We start from the raw sequence: 22,590 nt of genomic DNA, 5'->3' as shown, positions 1-22,590 counted from the left end.
CTTCAAAAAAAAGCCGCCGTCCCTATGTTAGGTACTTGCTACTAACTGCGCCGTCGGGCTTCGCTCCCGTACAAATTTCTACATTAAAAATACCCTCTAGCTTGGAAATAAAAAAGTGCTAAAAAAAATTAATAAATCAATAGCATATTAGTACAGCGATTCAGGTATTAGGTACCTACACCTAAATCGGTGTACCTACTAATATTTTAAATGCATAATTGTGAAAATCTGTAACGCACTACGCTTAAACCACTGAACAGATTTTAATAAAATTTGGTACAGAGATAAAGAGTTGACCATGTGGAACAACATAGACTTTAATGCGAAAAAGAAACCACGCGGATGAAATCGCAGGCAGAAGCTATTGCATAAAGGCACTTATTGATTTTTGTAGTACCTAAATAGATATTTTGTATTCATTGGTAAAAAAAATCGAAGTATACCCCGAATAGATTGAGCCAAACTTAAGATGACAGTCACCAAACTAAGAGGAAGTGCGGGTGAAAGGTCGGGAGTGGTAGCTAATCATAAAATTGAAAGGGGTGCCATCACTAATATACTTACAAATTATCTGTGATAAATTATCAATGTGTGGTGACTGCGGGCGCCCTTATATGCGGAATCTTTAGGGGTAATCTGTCCACCAAATGGATTTTGATAATAAAATGTCATTCAAAACTAGTATTCCTTTGTTATAGAAAGACGAGAAGAGGAGTTGCAATAAAACTATCAATTTGTATTTTATATTTATTATTATGATAACCTCCAGTAAGTGTGAGCAGAGTGACAACATTCAAGACTTCCCAGGCTTACTATCAGTATACAATATATATCATTTTTCTTAAATGCTAAACACAAATACAAATGTCCTGAAACACTACGAATAAAGAACTCGACTTCTTGAATACACTATGGTAAGTACATATTTTATACCGAATCAGTTGATATCGAGACACATAGATAATATAGGTAGTGATAACATTAAAAGTTATTTTAAGATGATGAAAGAGAAAAATATAATGAATATTTCAGTTTCACATGTGGATGACATCCTAACATTTGATTAACTAGCAGATACCTACAAATTAATTTCCCGTATGTTCTCCCTGAATATTGTTTTTGAAAAAACCTTTCAAGTTATAAGTTAAACAACGCAGAACTATCGACTCCAATTACCTAGTTATTCCGTTATACCTTTAAAACAAATTCGAAAAATTCTAGACGTTAGCCGTGAAATCTCATTTAAAAACTCGTACAAAAATAATTTATCTAAGCTTAAAAAATAAACGGAGGAAAATGAATTCGAACGATTCTTTAAGGGACATTTGAGGCGCTGCTCGATTATATACGACCACGCTCGCAACTCGGTTTTTCTTGAATAAAATTAACTAATCAACAACGTACGAAATAATATGGCAATGTGCAAAGTTCATTTGCCACCATAACAAGTATAAATAAACACATTTGCAAAAATAATTGTAAATATTGAATTGGTAAAATTTTATACAAATAGAAATGTTGTAGACGAGTATAACATAGACAGATAAAATACGAGCTACGATCTAGTTGCGGAAAAGGGATGTACGACGATCAGGGACATATTGATTAAATATTCTTATACGAATTACTTATTGATAACATTTATGTAGTGATACATAATGAAACATCAACTCGGTTAATATAAGTGGTGTCCTAAGGACGTATATAGGCTGTCAATTATTAAAATTAATGACGCATGCTAAATTTAAATACAGATTATTATTGACTTAATTGTAACTTCATTCCCAATTTATTTTAGTTTGTTGGTACAGTCTCGTAATTTCTATATACGAAAACATATTCTGCCGAGATGATCTAATGAATCAGCGAATAGTACTGTGATCACTTCGCGAACAAGTTCTGGAATTACACATGAAGTTGTCATCGTAACGAGCTGTTTGTGATGAATCTTATTATTAAAAACCTTTTCGTTTAACGTTAAGGTAAGGATTGGTTCCATCTACGTTACTCGTGGAAGCCACGGTAGCTATTATATACGCAACCAATTTCTGTGGCCGAGCGTTTGGACAGATAGTATATACTGGAGTTCATGCCTAAATAGTACATAATAAATTTATGCTTTATACTGAGCTAAGCTCCAAGCTACCAGCCTTCAAAAACAACCAGCAAACCGGATAACAACCAATGTTAGCAATCGCTTAGCTTACATAAAAAAGGATTGGACCTAAACCATTTAAGTCGGGCCTCAAAAAGTTCATCAAAAGGGCCCGCAGAATCTGATAAGAGCCTTAAAAGCAACTCTGTTGATATACATTTTTGTTAAAAGATTTAAATCTTCGAAAAAGTCGTGATGAAACATGGGCGCAGTCCGTAGATACAAAAATTAAAGTACTACAAACTAAGGGCAGAGAATTCACCTTCAGATTTTCGTTCCAACAGCTATCAGATACCTATCAGCTACCACAGATTGTTCCCAATGAAGTACAAATGGCTTCTTAGGTCATCCAGACGTAAAGAGGTTTTACTGGCTTCATAGTCAGGAAGTACGACTGACAGAAATGCGGACTCCAGTCAAGTGAAAACATGATATCTATCTAGACAACCTTTGCAATGATAAAGGACTATGAATCCACCTAGTGATCTTTTTATTGGTGAAATGGAACTGCGTAATTGGTAATTGTCTCTTCAAGCATTTCTCCCAAATATCCGAACCAAAACATATCACTAAAATACATCGCAGATTTCAGTAAACGTAAAACGTAAGATAATTGATGCAACATACACATCATTAAAAATCAATTCATTTTTAAATTAATAGAAAAATGATTATAGCCTGGAAATATAATTAAAAAGTTAAGCCATAAAACCATGATTTGTGTTCTAAAGCTAAGGACTGTGACTATGCCCCTTTCTGTTCAAACTGCCGATTCACTTCTTCTTGTTTTTCCTCTCGGTTTCAGGACTGTCTTTTTTGTCGGGCCTGAAAGAAAAAACTTATTTAAATTGTTATGGGTATATGATTAGAAATTTTAAGGCAATTTAAGTAGGATCATGAAATAGAAAATCTTTACTGGAAAATTGTATGTAGGTATGATATATTTTTCGGATGCCAACGCAACACGTCCTCATCATCCTGTTTGATCTCAGATAATTAACTATATTCATTCAGTTTTACTAAATCGGTCCAGCAGTTAAGCCAAACACTGTACTGTATTACCACTTTTACAAGTTAGCAATCCTGTTACTATCTATTGCCCGTGACTTCGTTCGCCGTAAAAGGTTCACTGACATTATTTCATCTCTTCTTTTAACCCCTTCTCTCCATTTCTCCGAATTGACTATGTTGTTCCACAGGGTCAACTCTATCTTTAAACAAAATTTCATCAAAATCGGTTTAGTAGTTTAGGCGTGAAAGCGTGACAGACAAAGAGGCAGAGTTATTTTCGCATTTATAATATATGTAAGGCATTATTGATTATGATCACCGACCTCGTGTTGAGAAACCTGGCCGCGGATGAGTAGCGAGTGGGATCGTAGTCCTCGGAAGCGTCGGCCCGCTGGCGAGCTAAGCCGCGCATGTGTTCGCGGAACGCCAGCCGGAGCAACTGATTTTCCACCCTTGTCGCACGCTCCGATGCTGCCTCGCGTACGCTTTCTGTATAAACACGATTTTAATGTTACGACACACGAAGCGGCTAGTTTTGAATGTGAGTAAAACTAAAGAAGTATGCAGGGATCGCAGTAAGAGGCAAGATGTAATTCCGGGAAATAGGCGTAATTACAATGCACATTACCCGCGTGTTTAATTGCGGTATTATTTTTTGCTTATCACTCGATAAGCGAAAGAACAGAGATGAAAAGAGAAAATTATAAGTCCTTTCCCTTAATCGCTTTTTGCGTCATCAATGGGAAAGGGATGGGTGTGGACCTATTCTAAAGTACCAAGAACCATACGAGCGTCTTTCTCGATAATACATACATACATATAATCACGTCTATATCCCTTGCGGGGTAGACAGAGCCTACAGTCTTGAAAAGACTGATAGGCCACGTTCAGCTATTTTGCTTTAAGATAGAATTGAGATTCAAATAGTGACAGGTTGCTAGCCAATCGCCTAAAAGAAGAATCCCAAGTATATTAGCCTACCCCTTAGTCGCCTTTTACGACATCCATGGGAGAGAGATGGAGTGGTCCTATTCTTTTTTCTATTAGTGCCGGGAACCAGGCACGTCTTTCTAGATAGTGTATATAATAACGCTAATATTATTGATGAACCCGTATCTCACCGTTCATAAACCCGTCGAGAGTAGTAGCAGGTCTATTCTGTCGGACGCAGCGGCGTTTTCTGGACGGCATCCCGGAGAGATAGGCGTCGCTGTATGGCTCTGGTGGCGGTGCCGTGCTCTGTGCTTCCTGGTCCCGCGCGAACACCGGCACCCACTCCTCGCCCCAGTGCTGGACAATTACCATTGGTGGTACCTGTCATTCGCATCACTATTTATTTTGAACTAATACGCAATTTAAAAGCCATCGTATAATATATACATAGATATGGTTATACCCTTTTGTGTGGTGTGGATTTGTAGCCGAGTGTTTGAAGCGGTTAGTATGTACTGTTAAAAGCTTTCAAATATGTATATTGTATATAATTATCAATCAATCATAAAGTCATTCGCCTAATCAAAATCATTCATGGCTCAGTTTACCACTTATAGGATAAAAATGTATTTAAAGCTGTCAGTAAGTGTAGTACATAGTGATTTTGGGAGCTGTAAGCTAGCATGTGCTAATGAATTTGTGTATTGTGAGTTTATTAGTATCATGTATTTCTTCCCTCACGATGAATTCGCAAACCAATGCAAGCCCCGAAGCAATTTCTTGTGTTTTGGTTTGACTAAAATGACTTACAAGTCGGATGTTATTAGGATTAGAAGAGTTGGTGGGGTTGGATGAGGGCCTTGGGGCTTCGGTCAATGGCGGTGTATCCTCCATGGGCCTAGCTTCAGCGACTACTACCATTGGGGCTGGCTCGGTTACACTCACAGCCCTAGCCTCATCAACTGCTTCCGCTTCCATAGCCCTGCAAAATTTTTGAAATAAATAAACCTAAAACAAAACAACGACAGTTACATACTAGTTTTCGTAGAAAATTAAAAATTTACCTGGCGGAAGGTACGATAGCCGTTTCAAATACTTCGGGCGACGACTCTGTCGGCAAATGACAGATCTCGCATAAATCGCATTCTTGATCAGAGGTGGACTGCGAAGAGTCAGATTGACAAGCCTCTAAATTACATGTGGCTAAAGGGCATGAGTTCGTGTGACAAGCCTGTGACTGGCAAGGCTCAGACCGACTAGCTTCAGATGCACTAGCCTCGGACTGACAAGACTCTGCCTGACAAGTCTCTGACTGAGACGTCTCCGATTGGCCAGTCTCCGACTGACAAGATGGTGGTGCGGCCACCTCTTGGAAAGCGGGCATGTTGTCGGGAGGCGGATCGCTGGGCAACGGGATGTCTTCCAGCCTCGTCGGCATAAAGTCTTGTTCTGGTCGGCTCTCTTCCTCTTCGGCCGCCGGGGACACCTCCATTGGTGACGGTTCGTCTCTTTGAGGAGGGGGCTATAAAAGAAGTTGTTGTGTTCAAAACTGCACATAATATATCGCAACAAATAAGGAACATGTTATCTTTATGTTCACGCATATGTTTATATTAGAGTAGGTATATATATTCAATCATTTTAGCAAATAATCTGTAACAATGTTAATTTTTCATTTCAGTAACATACTAAGTTAACCTCATAAGAACTAACCGTCGGTACGGCCGTACCCCTTCTGCGTATGAACAGGCGAATGTTGTCAGTATTGGCTGCAATTGAGTCGATAATGGCGGTCATGTTTGCTTGAGCCAGAGTCGACAACGCTACGCGGACTGGCTCTTCGAATGGTCTCATGGTATGGTCCTAATGCAAAAAATTTTTATTTAATAATGATTACTCGCTGAATTACGATTACAAAAATATTATAAAAGTCTCATAAATTTTTAGCATAAAACAACATTACTTTTTTTATCATTATTATAATATTTTATTTAAAACTACCGTTTCCAAAACGTATGTGTAAAACAAGTGGAGATCATATTAAATCACAATAAAGTAGAAATAAATTTACTCCTCTATTTCTTGACCTACTTTTGCTTAAGTACAAAATACAACTTAACGTAATCGCAAAAGTAAATCATGGAGCACAAGTCAGAGGGGAAGATGCTGTGTAATCGAGCGGTGAAGGTTTTCTATGATTATTCCGACAAGACCTGACCTACCGCCGGAACGAGTCATAAATTTAACAATTCCACTCACCACATAAGCTGTGAAAAGAGCTCGCAAGCCTTCCACGCCGTCCTCGCAAAAGTATAATATCATGGATCCCAAATCTGAGAACAGCCTCGAGAAGATGCTGTAGAATCGAGCGGTGAAGATTTCCGATGTCGATTCCGACATAACCGAGGCGATAGCGGCCGGCATACGGAACCGGATCAGGGCCCGGACGGACCTCAGAGGATCCACCTCCGGACGCAAGCTCGTTATGTTATGCTGCAAAACATCCATCATATTGTAACAGAATACCACTTCGTTATGTTAAATGTAACGTTCAGACTTGGATAACGATGATTGCCGATTGCGAAGATGAGAAAAACACTGAGACAAAATAAATTTTATATATTCGCAACAAAGTTTACACTTACGTTTTTGTGTCATTTTTGATAGATTGACTGATGACTTATTATTTTTTTTGATTCTTTTATACTTTTGACTTATGTAGGTACCTACTTCTAATGACAATGCTTTAAACATATTTCATTGGGCTAGGTAATTTTGCTTTTAATTTTAGACTTTTTTTTTGTTACTTTATTCATCTAGGGAGAAAACGAAAAGTGAAAATGTGAAAATAAATACATGACTTTATTTTTCTTAAGAAACATTTTTATACCGATATGTAATTTGTTGCACTGTTTTGATCTAATGCAAAAATAACCACCGCTCACCGGCATTAACAGCCCATTTCGTAATCTTATCTTTAAAAGTTATTCTTAACAACTTTTTAACCTTACAAAAAATACTATAAACTCTCACCATGTTATTAAGAAAATCAGCATGCTCATCGGTCAGATAGTCTGCTAGGACTTCAAAAGAGTTATCTCCATCGCCGGGGCGGGCGCGGGCCATCAGATTCTGCATGTAGTCGCGGAGCATCATCCTCAATGGAGGGAACTCGGTCGGGGCCAGCGGAGGCTCCCCAGGGACCGGGGTCGAAGTCTCGGACAGGAATATCGGGCGAGCCTAGGAATAATACAAATTAAGAAGTCCAGAAATTTATATGGAACTAAAAATTAAGAGAAAACACAAGGAAGTAAAAATTTAAAAAAACGTGTTACATGTAGTAGATCATATTATATATTTTCTAAATAATGGAACAATATTTACGGGTTAATCTTAAATAAAAAAGATTTTATAAAATTGACTGTGCATCTAGTTTCTTTCATAGTAACAAGTCACGAAAATACAAAATCAATAATTTTTATTAAAGATGTAATTCAAGACATACATACATACATTCATACATATCATCACGTCTTTACCCCTTGCGGGTAGACACACCCAACAGTCTTTAAAAGACTGAGAGGCTCTGCTGTTTGGCAGAATGCCAGAATTGAGATTCAAATAGTGACAGGTAGCTAGCCCATCGCCTAAAAGAAGAATCCCCAAGTTTATAAGCTATTCTTTTGTTGCCTTTGCCGTGACGTGCTTTGTGGTTCCCGGCAACAATAGAAAAAAGAAAATATAGCTTAGCTTTCCTCAATGATTAAAAAAGCGTTCAAGTTAAATAGTTGTAAATACTTACAATAGCAAACAATAGAGCAGTTAGCCAGCCCTCTCGCGTCGGCCTACCATTGAGCACTCGTAGCAAGACATTCATATGATCCTGTAATTATAAGTTTGGCAATTTATTGAATATTTCCACCGCGTGAAATTCTTATTAAATACTAAGTCGATTGATACAGAAACTTTTGCTTTTGTATAGCCATACAACGAATTGTACTTTTGTATATAAAAATTTAAGTTTAAAAATTGAGTTGCATGTTATAAACTCTCTCCCGGAGGGGTAAATGAAATATCGGAATACATAGCAATATATATATATATATATATCGAACATTTTTTACTTATTTACATCGTCTCATTTTCTATTACTATGATTTATTAATCTATGATTACAATCTAACAATAAAATAATAAAAGAAACAACTCAAATCAGTCTGCTCCGATGAAAAGCACTGATTTCCGTCGCCTTCTCAGTTAAACGTTACCTGCGTCAGATTACTAATGTTGCGATCGAGTATAGTCTCGATATTTTGAGCTGCGAGACGCTCGTTACGAATACGCTCATGCGCAACTAACTGCTGTTGAAGTTGGTCTCTGAAAAACATTCTCTTTTAATACATTATGTCCGCGACAATGTTGAATGGTAAAATTATTACATACAACAGAATGATTAACCACAAAATGACCCAAAAGGGATAGATAGGTGATTCGATCTGACAAAAACTAACATTTTACGTAAACGTAAAACGAAATCTGAGAAAAAGCTGATCCCTATATTGCCCCCTTAGAATGGTGTTTTTGTTTGTGGTTATTGTTTTTAAGTGGAAACAAATCAAACACATCTGTGTAAACCGCATTCAAATCGGAACAAAATATTTCGATCGAATACAAATATACAGATATTTTATTATATATATGGAAATATATTTTTATTGGTCATGCCTTGTTTTGGTGTCAAACCTAGGTACTTACCGTCGCCTCTGCATGCGGCGGCGAGCATGCTGGCTTTCGCAGTGTAGATAGCGATCGTAAGATAACCCGGCCAGAGCCACGGCCTGAGCGCGACTGGTGGCCGTAGCTCGGCGCAGGTGTAGGTTAGCTATAGACAAAGATAAACGGATTCGTTAACGCCACTCTCCAATTATTGTGTACGGCTGACGCATGGATATTCTGTCATTTTAAGCAAATTACGATATTGATATGGACAGAAGGGATCGGCAATTATCAAAATAATCATACCAGATACAATAAAAGACGCAAACGAAGCTAGGGGAACGTTAAAGATACGGATTATTAAATATTTAAGGGAAACAGTAGACGCCGTCGTGGTAGTGCATTAAACAGATTTGATCACTAAATATTTTACAAAATTATTATTTTCATAAGGATCCTTACTACATTAGCCCCCACTTACTTGCTTCCAAAAAGAGACGGAATGATCTTTTGACAATGTGACAGAAATTCGGTTTTTGCTTAAAATTCTCACTAATTTAATAAGTGCGTCAGAATCTAAGAATATATAGATAATGAGAATTTAGTGCGGTTTATGAAATATTAAGTGCGGCATTACTTCATCGCTTGATCTGTGCAAGTAAAAAATTGATTGCTAACAATAAACCCCGTATCGAAATCAATAGGTGACAATATGTATATCATCTCATTAATAAATATATTATTTACATGTGTAGTAAATTTTATAAAAATAAAGAAAAATAATATTTGAAAAACTTTTAGCTGACTATGTTAATTTACTTACATTGCCTCTGTTGACTGCTACCGTCCTGATTTGCTGGCTGAGATGTTTGACCTTGTGCCTGAGGCTGGGTCTGACCTTGTGCTTGAGTCTGCGGCTGGGTCTGCCCTGTAGGCAGCCCGTGTGCCTGGGGTTGGGTCTGCCCTATTTGTGTAGTCTGACCTTGAGCCTGACTTTGAGCCTGACTTTGGGTCTGATTTTGGGCCTGATTGGCCTGAGTTTGAGCCTGATTAGCCGGACTTTGGGCCTGATTGGCCTGAACCGCTTGCGCTAATTGAGATGCAATAGGAGCATGCACGGCTACTTCCATCCCCGGGACCAACCCCTGACGAATCACCGATGAGACAATATTCTGCAGCAAGTCCGCGCTTGGCGGCCCGCCCCAAGTCATAGGGGCTAAAAATACTGGAATAAATTTTATTTTTTTACAAACACATAGTGACGACATAACTGGTCAAAAATAAAATAATATTAAAAGAAAAACTGTTTTGCAAAATCAAATGAATAAGTTCAAAAGTAAACATGAAATAGAATAAGTAATATTAATAAACTTCATAGATAGATAGATATAAATATGAAAACATACTAAAACACGGAGGATAAGAAAACTAAAAAGAGAAATTAAAGTTACACTAAACTAAAAAGATAATTTTAATAATCAACAGAACAAAAGAAGAGACAGAAACGAATAGTCAGTTCTATCGAGAGTTGTATGACTACCTGCGCCGTCGGAATGTTGTCCGGAGGCGTTCGTCGCGTTTCCTCCGGCGGTGCCGGTGCCTGCGATAGCGCCGCTCAGTGCCCCGGCCAAGTTAGCCAGGACCCCACCCTGAGGTAACTCCTCCATACTCATGACGACTTCCACGCCACCCAGTGTTCCGCCTTGACCCAATCCACGGAACAAATTCTCAAAATCTATAACAATAAACGGAAAAAGTAACACTATAATACTGGCATCAAACACGTATGAAGTAGGACAAGATTTTATTTTATTTCTTTAGTTTTTATGAGGTGTATTATATTGATTAAAATTAATTCATCTACAACTAATCGCTACGTATCTAATAAACTAAAATTGATTATCTAACTGAACTAACAAAATGTCACCTTTGTCGCAGGTCCGACTTGCAACCTTGGAATTCGATCGCTACATAACTAAAGGTCTTACCGAACAGCACCTGGCGACGATTGGCCTGAGCCTGCCCCTGGGCGGAGTTCGCGTTCTGTTGCGATTGATTTTGTTCCTGGTTAGGCGAGGACGCGTTTGCCAATCCGGTGAGCATAGCGTTCTCAATAGGAATGGCTATGGGCACCCTGGTTTCTATCTCTACTTGGTACGTGAGGTCTGGCTGTATGTTTATATTGACAGTCGGTTGGGTGGTGTTCCTACCGGCTTGCGCTGAAGTTCCGGTACTTCCTTCGTTAGAAGCGGTAGAGTTGGTGGTGGAGTTCGGGCCAGAGCCCTCGCCGCTCGTGGCGGTCGCGGAGGGCGGACGCCGGTTAGATTGAATCACGTTAATGTGTGCCTGAAATGGTGTAAGTGCAGTTAATGAAAGTACAAGACGCGAAATTCGGAAGAAGACAATAACTTTGATTTTTAACCAATTTGTGAGTATTTAGGAAATTCATTTAGAAACAAAGTTGTTTCAGCTCAGATTGCCAAGTAGACAAAACAATTAAAAAAGTGAATTCAGTTGTTGCCAGTTGTGATTTCTAATCTTAGTTTATGCAGAATCGCCGGTTACAAACTTTTTAATAGCCGCTTTTGCGCCTGTTTTCATATCCCAATAATTGTTTAAATAAACGAGTAACATTTTGCCTACAAGATTATAACAAAAATATTTACATGCATTGGTATCGGTTGGCGCATCAAGTTAGCTTCCGAAGTTAGGCGAGGATTCCTCTGGCCCACAGGGAAACTGATTTCGCTGATAGCGTGGTACGCGTGGGCGAAGCTATGTATGATATCCGTGACCATGTCTATGGTTCGCTGATGAACCGCTCGCTCACTTGCATCATAGTTAGGTGGCTAAAAAAATGAAATTATGAAAATTCTTTGAACAAAAACAGGAGTCAGTTTATAATTATTTCAAATTGATCAAAAAGTTCAGATTAAAAGTATTTAACCTGAACACTAATTTGTTCAGATTAAATACTTTTAATCTGAACAAATTAGTGTAAATCTGTTATATTAATAAGGACTTCATTACTTACGGGTGGACAGAACTAACAATCATGAAAACTAGCAAGACTGCGTTTAGGGTGATGGCTTAATAACCATCAGGCTTAATAAAGGAATTAAGTTTCAGTATAGCTTCAAGTTTAAATTAATCAACAAATGTACTCACCTCAGGATCATTGGCAGCTCGCAGGAGCCTCACATAATGGGAACGGTGAGGGGCGAACTGCTCCTGCAACTGCTCCAACTCCTCGATCAACTGGCCTAAGTCGCGAGGCCTTGAATGGCGGGCCCGCAACGCTCTTATGGCCCTGTAACTCCTTACATGTGGGCAAATGAAGGGAAAACATCTAACACCGACTTGCATAGAAATACTAATGTCTAACAGAAACAAAAAAATGTATACAAGCAAGCACAAAAGAAAGGAAAAATTATGAAGAATCGACATGCAAAGTATTACTTTATTGACTAACTTGATCATACAAGGCCGTTCTGTGATCTTGGTTCAGTTTTCCAGCGAAAGAGTATACAAGAGTAATAAACATCAGGCCGATATGTAATACTAACTAGGAGCTATTTAAATAAAAGCCGTTGAATAGTATTTGTATCAAAAGACATCAGGAGTTTTACAAGTATGCATGCGAAGCTAAATCTGAATTTGATTTCGATCTAAGACAGCAATTCATTAAATATTAAGAAAGAGTTCAAAGAAATGAGTTCACCTCCTACGGGCATACTGGGCTCGGGTCGCTGCATCGGCTGGTTCCTCGCCGGGGTCATCAATCGTTGGGTCAGGCTAAAATAGAAAAAGTATATCTTATACCGTAATTTATTTGATATATCTTAAAGCTTTAAATATACAAAGACACTAAGGAAATAAACATACGAACGACCATTATGTACCAAATAAACATTTTTTCTTTCTAGAAATCGTATAATTCCGATTTCTATGTGATAAAAGACGTTCAAAAAAAGATTTTTTGTTAAAAGAAAAATGATATGTGCGGTCGTCTTTTTTTAATCAATCTAATTGAACAATTGGGAAGATAAGTAATTTAGATCTGCTACATAACTCGCGAAACTGGATCCAGTCTTGTTAATAATCAAAGCAGATGGTAAATCACTTCAACTTAACTCCAATTTATATAGTAAGAAAACTATGACAATGCAATAAACTTCCTAAGCAGCGGATAAAGCTTAGATGCAAGCAAGCACAGAAATTACGAAAATTGTTGCACATTTTCAAAAATAATTCTTTACATTAGTTGCATTTAGCTGCCATGTGATTTTAGTCAGATTAAATTTAATGCCACAACATACAATGACATGCACAATATTAAATATTTGTTGGTGCAAATAAATAATAGACAATAATAAATCTAAATTGATAATAAAAAACTAAACAATATCATGTAGGCGTACGGAACTTCTAGTATACTCTTTGTTTAGTATTTGGTATTAGTAGTAGGGCCTGTCTCGTTCAATATATGCAGTGTTTTATTCATATAAACTTACTGGGACAAAAATTAAATATAGATGATCGCATTCGAAAAGCTGCATCTCTTGCTTGTGTACCTCTATATTCAAATAGTTTTCTAGTCAGACTTTGTTGCATTATTGTTTCTTCATCGCCCGAGGTTGTTTCATTTGGACAGAATATATTAGTTCATATACATGAATACAGGATGGATCTTGTTTTTCTGTGTTTGTATATATATATAAACACAGATTTATATTTATGTGTTATTTGTTAATATCACTTTTCTCTCTCCTCTACGTCGAATCCTCATGACAATGCCATCGTCGTGACCACAATCACATAATTAAATTACATCAATTTAAAAAATGAGTAAAATAGAATTTAAAAACATTATTAGTCAATAATTTGTAAAACGGATTGTTCATTTATGATATCACCAAATTATAATAATTTTACAAAGCATAAATATTCATTATAGCAATAAAATGCTGCAATCGAGCCACATGTTTATTAATTTAAAAAAAAAATTATGACGTCAACACAGACTGTGCAGTGCAGGGCTCTATGGTAATATTAATGGTGCTCATACAACATGAAACAACAACTCATACATAATGAAAGCGACCTAATCCTGTCAAGACGTATTTAACAAATGAAGGGACAAGACGGGACGCGTAGGTTTAACTACTCTTAGAAAAAAATAAAGCCCGCTTTTAAGAACTACCTGTACTTCTATAAACACTAAAACTGAATAAATTCTTTACAAAATGTGATGTAAATTCTAAGCCACGAGCAGTTTATACTAATCAAAGAGTATACTAGTCATTAAAACAACTACTCACAATTTCAAGCAACATAATCAAGTAAGGAATTTTCTTACTTCCCCAATCTGTAGATCAAAACTTGGTTTAAATACATCCTTCTACAAGTATTGAAGTTGATTTTTTTTCCAATTCACCGTGCTTTTTATGAAAATATTTTACAGACATTTAGGAAACAGGTAAATCGAAAACGCTGACCCACAACCTAGTTCACTCCGCACTCAGCAGATTAAAATCTTCAGTTCTTAATACTTTACCTCATCCTGTGTCGTTGGTGCCGTTTCACTTTCCATTTGTTCCGGAGCCTCCCTGCTAGCCGGGACACCAGAATTTTCCTACAGTAGGCACATTAATAACATAAACAACTACTGTCAACTATTACATATTAAGATATATTAAGGTGCTAATTAATTATAAGCGTGAAAATGAGTACAATATTATAAAATAACAAGACATTTTCCACGATATAACGTGCATCCAAGACATTAAGTTTCATATTTTTTCGAGTGACACTGCAAAAATTTTCAAGTATTCTCGTGGTTGATGAATATTTTTCTTTTAATGTAAACCACTTTATAATGTTTCTAAATTAGAAATACTTCTGTTTCTATTAATATGTAATTATATAAATCAAATTCTCATCCAACCACGTACTGAAACTTAAAACGTCGTCAAATTGACTACTATATGCAAGCGTCATTTTAGCAGGCAACATTCAAAACATTTATGTGTTAAATTAGTCCCACCATCACACTTTATTGAAATACAGACTACGCTAAGGCGACATCTTTGAAAATTACTTGTGATAACAAAATCAAAACACTTTCTAGCAAATCGCATTATCTGATAGCTTTTACTACTTGCATTATCAGCCATTCTCTCTTGAGACATCCTGTCGATAATTGAAGTACATTGAGCCACATAGAAATATCCCACCGGCCTTTTGTAGACGGCGATGATACACTTTCCTGTGGGCCCTCTGTACTCAAGATACAAGCAAGGAATGAGAAAGATCAACAAACTTTGGCTTCAATTAATACAAAGCCATCAACTTTTAAAGTTTTGATGAAAAGCTGGAGTTGTTTTTTTATCCCCCTGCCTTTGAAATGGCCCGAGCGTTGCTTATAGGTAATTACAAGTCTTTTTCTAAGGTGTGATTTTTATATAGGTTAATAAGTTAAAAGCGTTTATATCTAGCACCTTTATAGCCTCATCAGTATATTGTTACAAGAAACAATAACATGATAGCAAAGCAATAGCACTGGGAAAATCAATCATGTTATACATCATATACATACATGCACAGCATCACTTATTTATTATTAACACATACAACACTGTTTTGAGGTAAGTTGATCAACATCATCATCGATGGGTGTAAAATTGAAGTGGGAGATAACTTATATACTCACAAATTTACTGTCTTTTTTAGTGATTTGACTAGATGTTAATCCCAATTAAGTTAAGCTTATGACAAATAATTCCTTAAACAGTTCGTAAACAGTGAGTATTTTTAAAGAAATCTATCTCTCAATTCCAATCTTACACCTCTTGACCAAACATATAATAAGATCGAAAACTTTATTAAAAAAGATTTTAAACTCATACTTGACTTGAATGAAAATCCTTTTAAGTACCGTAGTGGAAAAAGTCATATCATACCCGCACTTCACCGGCGATATGTGCGCGCAGGCACGCTAAAGACGCTTTGATTTCGCCGATCATACGCCTAATAAACTCCATGCGGCCGGTGCTCGGCGAGAGAGATTGCTGCGGGTCCAACACGAAGTCGGGCGGGCCGCTCAACGCCTGTATAGAAATGTTACAATTACTATGTGCGAAAGATATTCTCCGAAAGAGAATCTGCGCAAGAGACATTAACAAAACAAAATGTTTACGACTTGGCCAATAACAATTAACATGCTACGTTTTAGGAGAAGGAAAGACTACCTACTTTAAATACAAATAGCAAAGAAATTATATATAAAATAATAATCTACTTATTTCAATGAAAACTAAAGAAATATTGTAAAAAGATAAGTGTCACGTTAGGTAATGTTATATTCTACGTGTACTGTGTGTGCCCTATGAAATAATTTTTACAACACTCCTCTGTTAAAAATACATAATAATTAAACTAAAATACTAAAACCATTCTAAATAAATAATAACTGAAGACTCATGCCAGCATGCGCAGACAATTTGATTTATTTAGGTACTTAACTTTCCATTTAATATTAATTATTCAAGAGATTCTTAACTGATAGGCATCGCACCACTGGTCTGAATCTACAGTATGCGAATAAAATATCGTATCTCGGTTGTATATTACTTCGCGTAGGATGACCATAAATTTATTTACCATGTAATAAATATTTCTACTATGTGTCTCTTGATAAATACGAGGGTGGTTTGAAAAGTTCTCGGCCTAACCTAGATTTGAGGGTAGAAAAAAAATAAGAATATACTCATTCGATAGATTGATTCTTTATTTACACTTGTGTTAAATTTCATTGTGAAAGGTTGTGTGATTATTTTTTTACGATTTTTTGTTTGAGCTAATCTCTCTACCGGAAAAATGGAAAAAACCGAAGTAAGAGCCGTGATTAAATATTTCGTCAAAAAAAATATGACACCTAGCCAAATTAAGGAAGACATGGATAACACTTTAGGTGAATCTGCGCCTTCGTAATCGACGATAAAAAAGTGGGCAGCTTTATTTAAACAAGGCAGAGAAAGCGTCGAAGATGACCCTAGGAGCGGAAGGCCGTCAACGTCCACCACGCCAGAAATTATCGATAAAATCCATAAAATGGTTTTAGACGACCGCAGATTAAGTGCGAGAGATAAGTGACACTATAGGGATCTCAACCGAGCGGGTATTTAATATTTTAACCAATGAACTTGGAATTAAAAAGGTTTCGGCAAGATGGGTGCCGCGTTTGCTGACCGCCGAACAAAAACTCAACAGAGATGAAATTTCAAGAGAAATTCTGGCCTTGTTTAGGTCAAATACCGCCGATTTTTTGAGAAGATTTGTTACCACCGATGAAACTTGAATACATCATTATATTCCTGAAACCAAAGAACAATCAAAACAGTGGAAACATAGAGGTTCTCCGCCTCCAAAGAAGGCCAAGGCGATAAAGTCTGCCGAAAAAGTGATGGCATCCGTGTTTTGGGATTACAAGGGAATAATTTTTATTGACTACCTTCCGAAAGGACAAACTATTACAGGCCCATACTATGCTAACCTGTTGGATAAATAAGCAGAAAAAATCCGTGAAAAACACACGGGATTGGCGAAAAAAAAAATCCTTTTTCATCAGGATAATGCACCAGTGCACAAGTCAGTTGTTGCAATGGCTAAACTCCATGAACTGCGTTTTGTAGTATTGAACCATCCCCCCTATTCACCGGATTTAGCACCATCGGACTATTACCTGTTCCCTAATTTGAAAAAACACCTGGCTGGAAAGAAATTTTCCACAAATAAAGAGGTCATAGCTGAGGCGGAACGTTTTTTCGACGAGTTGGAAGAATCGGCCTATAAGAGTGGCATAGAAGCGCTAGAATATAGATTAAATAAGTGTATTGAGACAAGAGGGGATTATGTAGAAAAATAAAAATATTTTTTTGTTTATTTATCTTTGTTTTCTTAGACAGGCCGAGAATTTTTCAAACAACCCTCGTAATAACTGAAGGCTAAAGGACAAGACGAACGTTCAGGCAACAATAAAAAAACTTTTATTTAGGTACACTACTTATCATGCATAATTATAGAAGAAATCCTGAACTGTATCACCGCACATATTATAATTGTATCTTTAATTGTAAAAACTCCTTGTAGTCTGAACATAAAAATGGAAAAAAACTTTCTACCATGAGCCTCCTGATTTGCTGTTGCATAGTAGGACTTGGTTCGGTATTAGTCGTGTTGGTGGTGTTGGTTGCAGTGTGACTGCTGCTGGTGGACGAGTGACCGCTATTCCGGAATTCCGGACTAGGGGGCGCGCGCTGCACCAAATGTACCACCTTCCCATCAACCTCTGCGAAAAAAAGTCACATTTATTAATGAGTGACTATGTAAACGACTCCTAAACTAGAGCATACATTTTTACGAATTTCTACCTACTTGTCATACCATTAAGTATCATACTACTTTGAAATATCAATCGATATTCTTAGGGTGGGGGAAAGGAAACATGCACAAAGCAGTTTTTTTACAAAACTTTTTCAATTTAATGGGTACTTATACAATATTTTTATTTAAAAAAAACATATAGCTTCACAAATGACCACTATAAACGCAACTCACTGTATTCCGAAAGCTTTTTATCATCTTGCAGAACTCTGCCACAAAAGATGAGTCGTTGCAGATTTATTTCTATGCCCAACTGCTCTCGTATCCTTTCCTTGAGTTGTTGCACTGTAGTCTAAAACAAAAAGTTATCCGAGTTGAAACAAGTGATTTACTCCTTCATTTGTATAATGGCCAACTGATATTATGATTCTGTAGGTAACATTGTACTATGTGCTTTCAAGTCATGATCACCCTATCTAGCGTTTGAATCCGCCTTAGGAAGACGCCCAAGAGCGGTTATGATCACTATCCGAAGAGTGGGTAAATCTACTTATAATATTACACGAAGCCACTAGGTACTACCTAAAACCCGTCCTAACCAGTCGCGAAGTGAAGGACTCATTAGCAACGGTATGCCTACAGTGCCTTGCTATGCGGATTGGAACTATTTACTTTCACAATCCAAGAAAAAAATCGCGACGGACGAATACCGCCAATATGGCGTCGCAGAGAAAGAGTTGTGCCCCTACATCTTAAAATAAGTTTTCCATGGAAATCGCTAGCCGGGGCTCTCAAGACTCCATCCATGAGAGAAACCGTGCTGTGAAGAAACGCAGGTGGTGGCCACCATGCCGGGGTTTTGGAACGAGAGTAGCACACTGCCAACACGGCACGGTATTGTGTAATAATGAAGCAACTTCGCAAAGATGGGTTGCCAGGAAAGAGTGCTACTTGCTTAAAGTCGTCGTTCCCCATTTAAAGTATACTTTCACACGGTAAAAAGTTGATTATATTGTTATATTTACGATGGATAAACAGATTCTTTTGAGTTTCAGGTACCACCATGGCAGCACTTTTTTTTAAACAAGTTAAAATAATTTCGCCATATATGTATTTAAATAAAAATAATAATTCGCTATGCTGCATTAAACATAAACTCAATAGAAATGCAATATGTTGGTAGATATTACTTCTTCTTCATCCTGGGTTAATCCTGATTACATCTTAACCCCTCTGAAGAGAAACCCAGGTTACACGTTTTGGTAATGATTCGCTATACTCCCATCTGAACTCAGCACCCTTTCCAGAGAAACCTAACATCATGGTATAAGAGCTGCACCAGATAAAAGAACCTATACCTTTTGTAGTCTTTTACGGCATCCATAGGAAAGAGAAAGAACAAACCTATTATAAAATATATAGAGCTGAATAATTCATCTTGCCATGTTATTAAGATTTTCATCAAACAAATACATGAACCTAATTTCAGGTTTTCTATTTGTCCACTCACTCGGGTATAAATTGTAGACTGTTATTCTAATGTATAAGCTACCACTGTGAAGTTCTGGTTAATAAAATATTTCGCACAAGAATAAAAGCAAGTTTTGTATAATAATTTTTATGGTTGTGACCACTGGTAGAGACATCATTCACATTTCAGAGCTATAGAGCTAGAGGTTAAAAGGGTAATGTTAGGTTTATAAGAAAACAATAAAAATCAGTCATCATTTTGTTCACTGCATTTATTACTTGTTCTCTAACAAGAACCTCTTCAATGTTCTGTTTTTATTATCATTCTGTAGATTTCATACATACATTATAATCAACCATGTCTATATCCCTTGTGGGAAAGAGAGAGTGAGCAGACTTAAATAGACAATGAACAAGTTCAGCTGTATGATAATAGTTAATTAATTGTAGAAATGTTATTTAATAATAATTTATTATAGAATTGAAATTCAAATAGTAACAGGTTGCTAGCCTATCGCCTTAAAGAAGAATCCCAAATTTAATAGGCTTACCTTTGATTGACTTTTACAAACTAGATTTTTTCTTGCTTGCTAAACATACATACATATAACCATGTCACATGATTATATGTATGTATGCTTATTCTATACACATGTAAATTATTATTATTCTGTTGTATATCTACAAATATACTGGTAAAGTTTGAACCAAATATTTTTGGTCAATTTTACATGAAAGAGTAACCAACATACAACTTTCACCTTAATAATACCTAAACAATATCACACTGCTTCGCCGTTGCTTGCAGGCCTTAGCTGAAGACACAAATTTTAGAGTTTGCTGAGAAAAGATTTTAGTTGTACTTAACTGAAATTACCACTTTGCATTTGTAATTTAATCTCCTGATTATAGTTACAATAATTATTCGCCAAGCAGCTGAATGCCTTTAATAACAGAAATTAAACAATATGTCAGCTTTTACAAAGAGGAATCAATTTGCAATCAGCATCTTAACAGGTTCCCTGACTGATGAATAACTCAGGGAGAAATCAATTCTTATAACTATTGTTATATATTATGAAAAATTGGTTAATATACTGTTACAGCAGGAAACTGCATACAAATTATAACTCTTCAAATCTGTATAATGTCTTATCACATAATCTTCTTCTCATCACAGAATACACTAATTCACTCTCTACTCCTAGCTACAAAGTGTACAACCCACTTGAAACAGCATACATACATACATATGGTCACGTCTTTATCTTTATTTTTATAACCCACAATCTCCAAAAGACTGGAAGTCCACATACAGCTGCATGGTTTAATGATGTCAAAATATTTAGCAAAATATTAAGAGTGGTTGACAAACAGCTAAGGAGTGCATTACATATTACAATCTTCCAACCTTATGAGGTTTCCAAACTGGCAGTACCTGTTCAACACAGGAACCATTTGGTCAACCTTACATGTTCATGAAGTTAATTCTAAGCAAACATGTAGAACAAACTATCAATACTAAGAAAGGTAGAACCAACTATTCAATATAAAACTATCTTTATCCCACAGAATTGTTAAGTGAAGCTATAGACCTGATACATGCTGAACCAGTTCCATGCTGGAATGAAGCAAGACATGAAATTTCAGTAAACTTTACAAGACTATTCATTGTCAAGATTCTCAAATGGATTATAGATTTTTTATCTTAAATGTTTATGACAATTCACCATTTGCCTTTACTACATCGATTTCGCAAAGTAGCTGAAATTTTACACAAATGCATATAGGTAAGTACATCACCTAAAATAATCAATACAGCTGCACTGGCCGGGATGCATAATACACAGGCGCCTCGCAATGTAGGTAAAATGGGTGGGTATATGTATTTATATGAAAGTTATTGATGAGACCATTTTTACTATGCTAGCTATCTGAAAAGGAATGTACTAACCTCGTCATCAACGCTGAACTGATGGTTGTTAGAATCCAACGTTTTTATTGTAAATTGAATCATTTTTCACACTAAAACATGTACGCCCGCAAGGTAGATATTATAATTGTGACGCGCCTGAGAAAATCTCGAAAGACTGACTCGCGCCTTTTTCGTTTAAACACACTTCGTTTATGTAACCATTTACTCACTTTAAAACAAAGAATTTATGCTTAAAATATATTTAAAGATGTTAAAAAATTTACTCTGCATTTAGGTGTATCGGGCGAAAATCGGAAAAGAGTGAGTTGCCATTTGAAAATTTCATATTAGAATGTTTAGTTTTCTAAAAATTTTAACGTGGCCATGGGTACAAGTAAGAACTGTCTTCAGGTATCATAGAAATATAAGTAGGTAGACATGTTACGAGAGCATGGCCATCGGCCTCAAGTTAAGACTCGCAAATCTTATCTGATAGCATTTAATATACCGAGAACCTCTCGGTCGCACGGTTAGTACTTACATACTACTAATAAACGAGCAATATTCGTATACTTACTTGTGCTCGCGTTTTCACATTAGCGAGTTTGTCGAAATGTTATCATAGGTGTACCCGGGAGCAAAACAATCCAGCTGAATTCAGAGTCTAGGAACATTTGTAGTTTCATAAAAATTGTCTACATTAAAAAACATGAATGAATTTATTAAAAAAAGTATAACGGATGCAGACACAACGTGAAAATATCATTGCTTTTAACGTTTATTTCTTCGACTTAATTTTATGTAATGCAGTCGAAGATATGAATGTTGGATGATGGTGCATATTCTTTACATACATATTCTCTACCTATATAAATAAATTCGCAATGAGCAGAGTTATAAGGTTCGCGAATCTCAATATTGGAAGCCGGCCTAACTTTGACTGCAGTTCTTTCTGCTTAAATTTCTATTGTTAGCTTAGTGTGTACATATACCTACGTACACGCAA

The 22,590-nt window shown here is 36.5% G+C and overlaps 1 protein-coding gene across 7 annotated transcripts; it reads right to left on the bottom strand.

Moving 5' to 3' along the window:
- Window positions 1-754: 754 nt before the first annotated feature.
- On the bottom strand, window positions 755-21,915 carry LOC106133997 (large proline-rich protein BAG6). Of its 7 annotated transcripts, none has more exons than XM_060953444.1 (22): window positions 21,624-21,915; window positions 18,434-18,551; window positions 17,995-18,164; window positions 15,778-15,924; window positions 14,373-14,450; window positions 12,537-12,610; window positions 11,984-12,134; window positions 11,482-11,664; window positions 10,804-11,161; window positions 10,356-10,550; window positions 9,639-10,040; window positions 8,855-8,981; window positions 8,368-8,476; window positions 7,902-7,982; window positions 7,133-7,339; window positions 6,359-6,592; window positions 5,813-5,962; window positions 5,164-5,621; window positions 4,910-5,081; window positions 4,288-4,480; window positions 3,490-3,655; window positions 755-2,980 (listed from the first exon to the last, which is right to left on the bottom strand). In XM_060953444.1, exons 1-22 carry the CDS (start codon window positions 21,684-21,686, stop codon window positions 2,929-2,931), a joined length of 3,888 nt encoding a protein of 1,295 aa, XP_060809427.1. In that variant the 5' UTR covers window positions 21,687-21,915; the 3' UTR covers window positions 755-2,928. The 7 variants fall into 7 exon arrangements, with proteins under 7 accessions (XP_060809427.1, XP_060809429.1, XP_060809428.1 ...); XM_060953446.1 differs by having other exon boundaries at window positions 4,288-4,456; XM_060953445.1 differs by having other exon boundaries at window positions 11,984-12,125.
- Between the last annotated feature and the right edge of the window lie 675 nt (window positions 21,916-22,590).

The sequence above is a fragment of the Amyelois transitella genome, chromosome Z (assembly GCF_032362555.1).
Source record: "Amyelois transitella isolate CPQ chromosome Z, ilAmyTran1.1, whole genome shotgun sequence".
NCBI classification, from domain to species: domain Eukaryota; kingdom Metazoa; phylum Arthropoda; class Insecta; order Lepidoptera; family Pyralidae; genus Amyelois; species Amyelois transitella.
The sequence above is the reverse complement of the archived record's forward strand: the minus strand, read 5'-3'. Positions and strand labels throughout refer to the sequence as shown.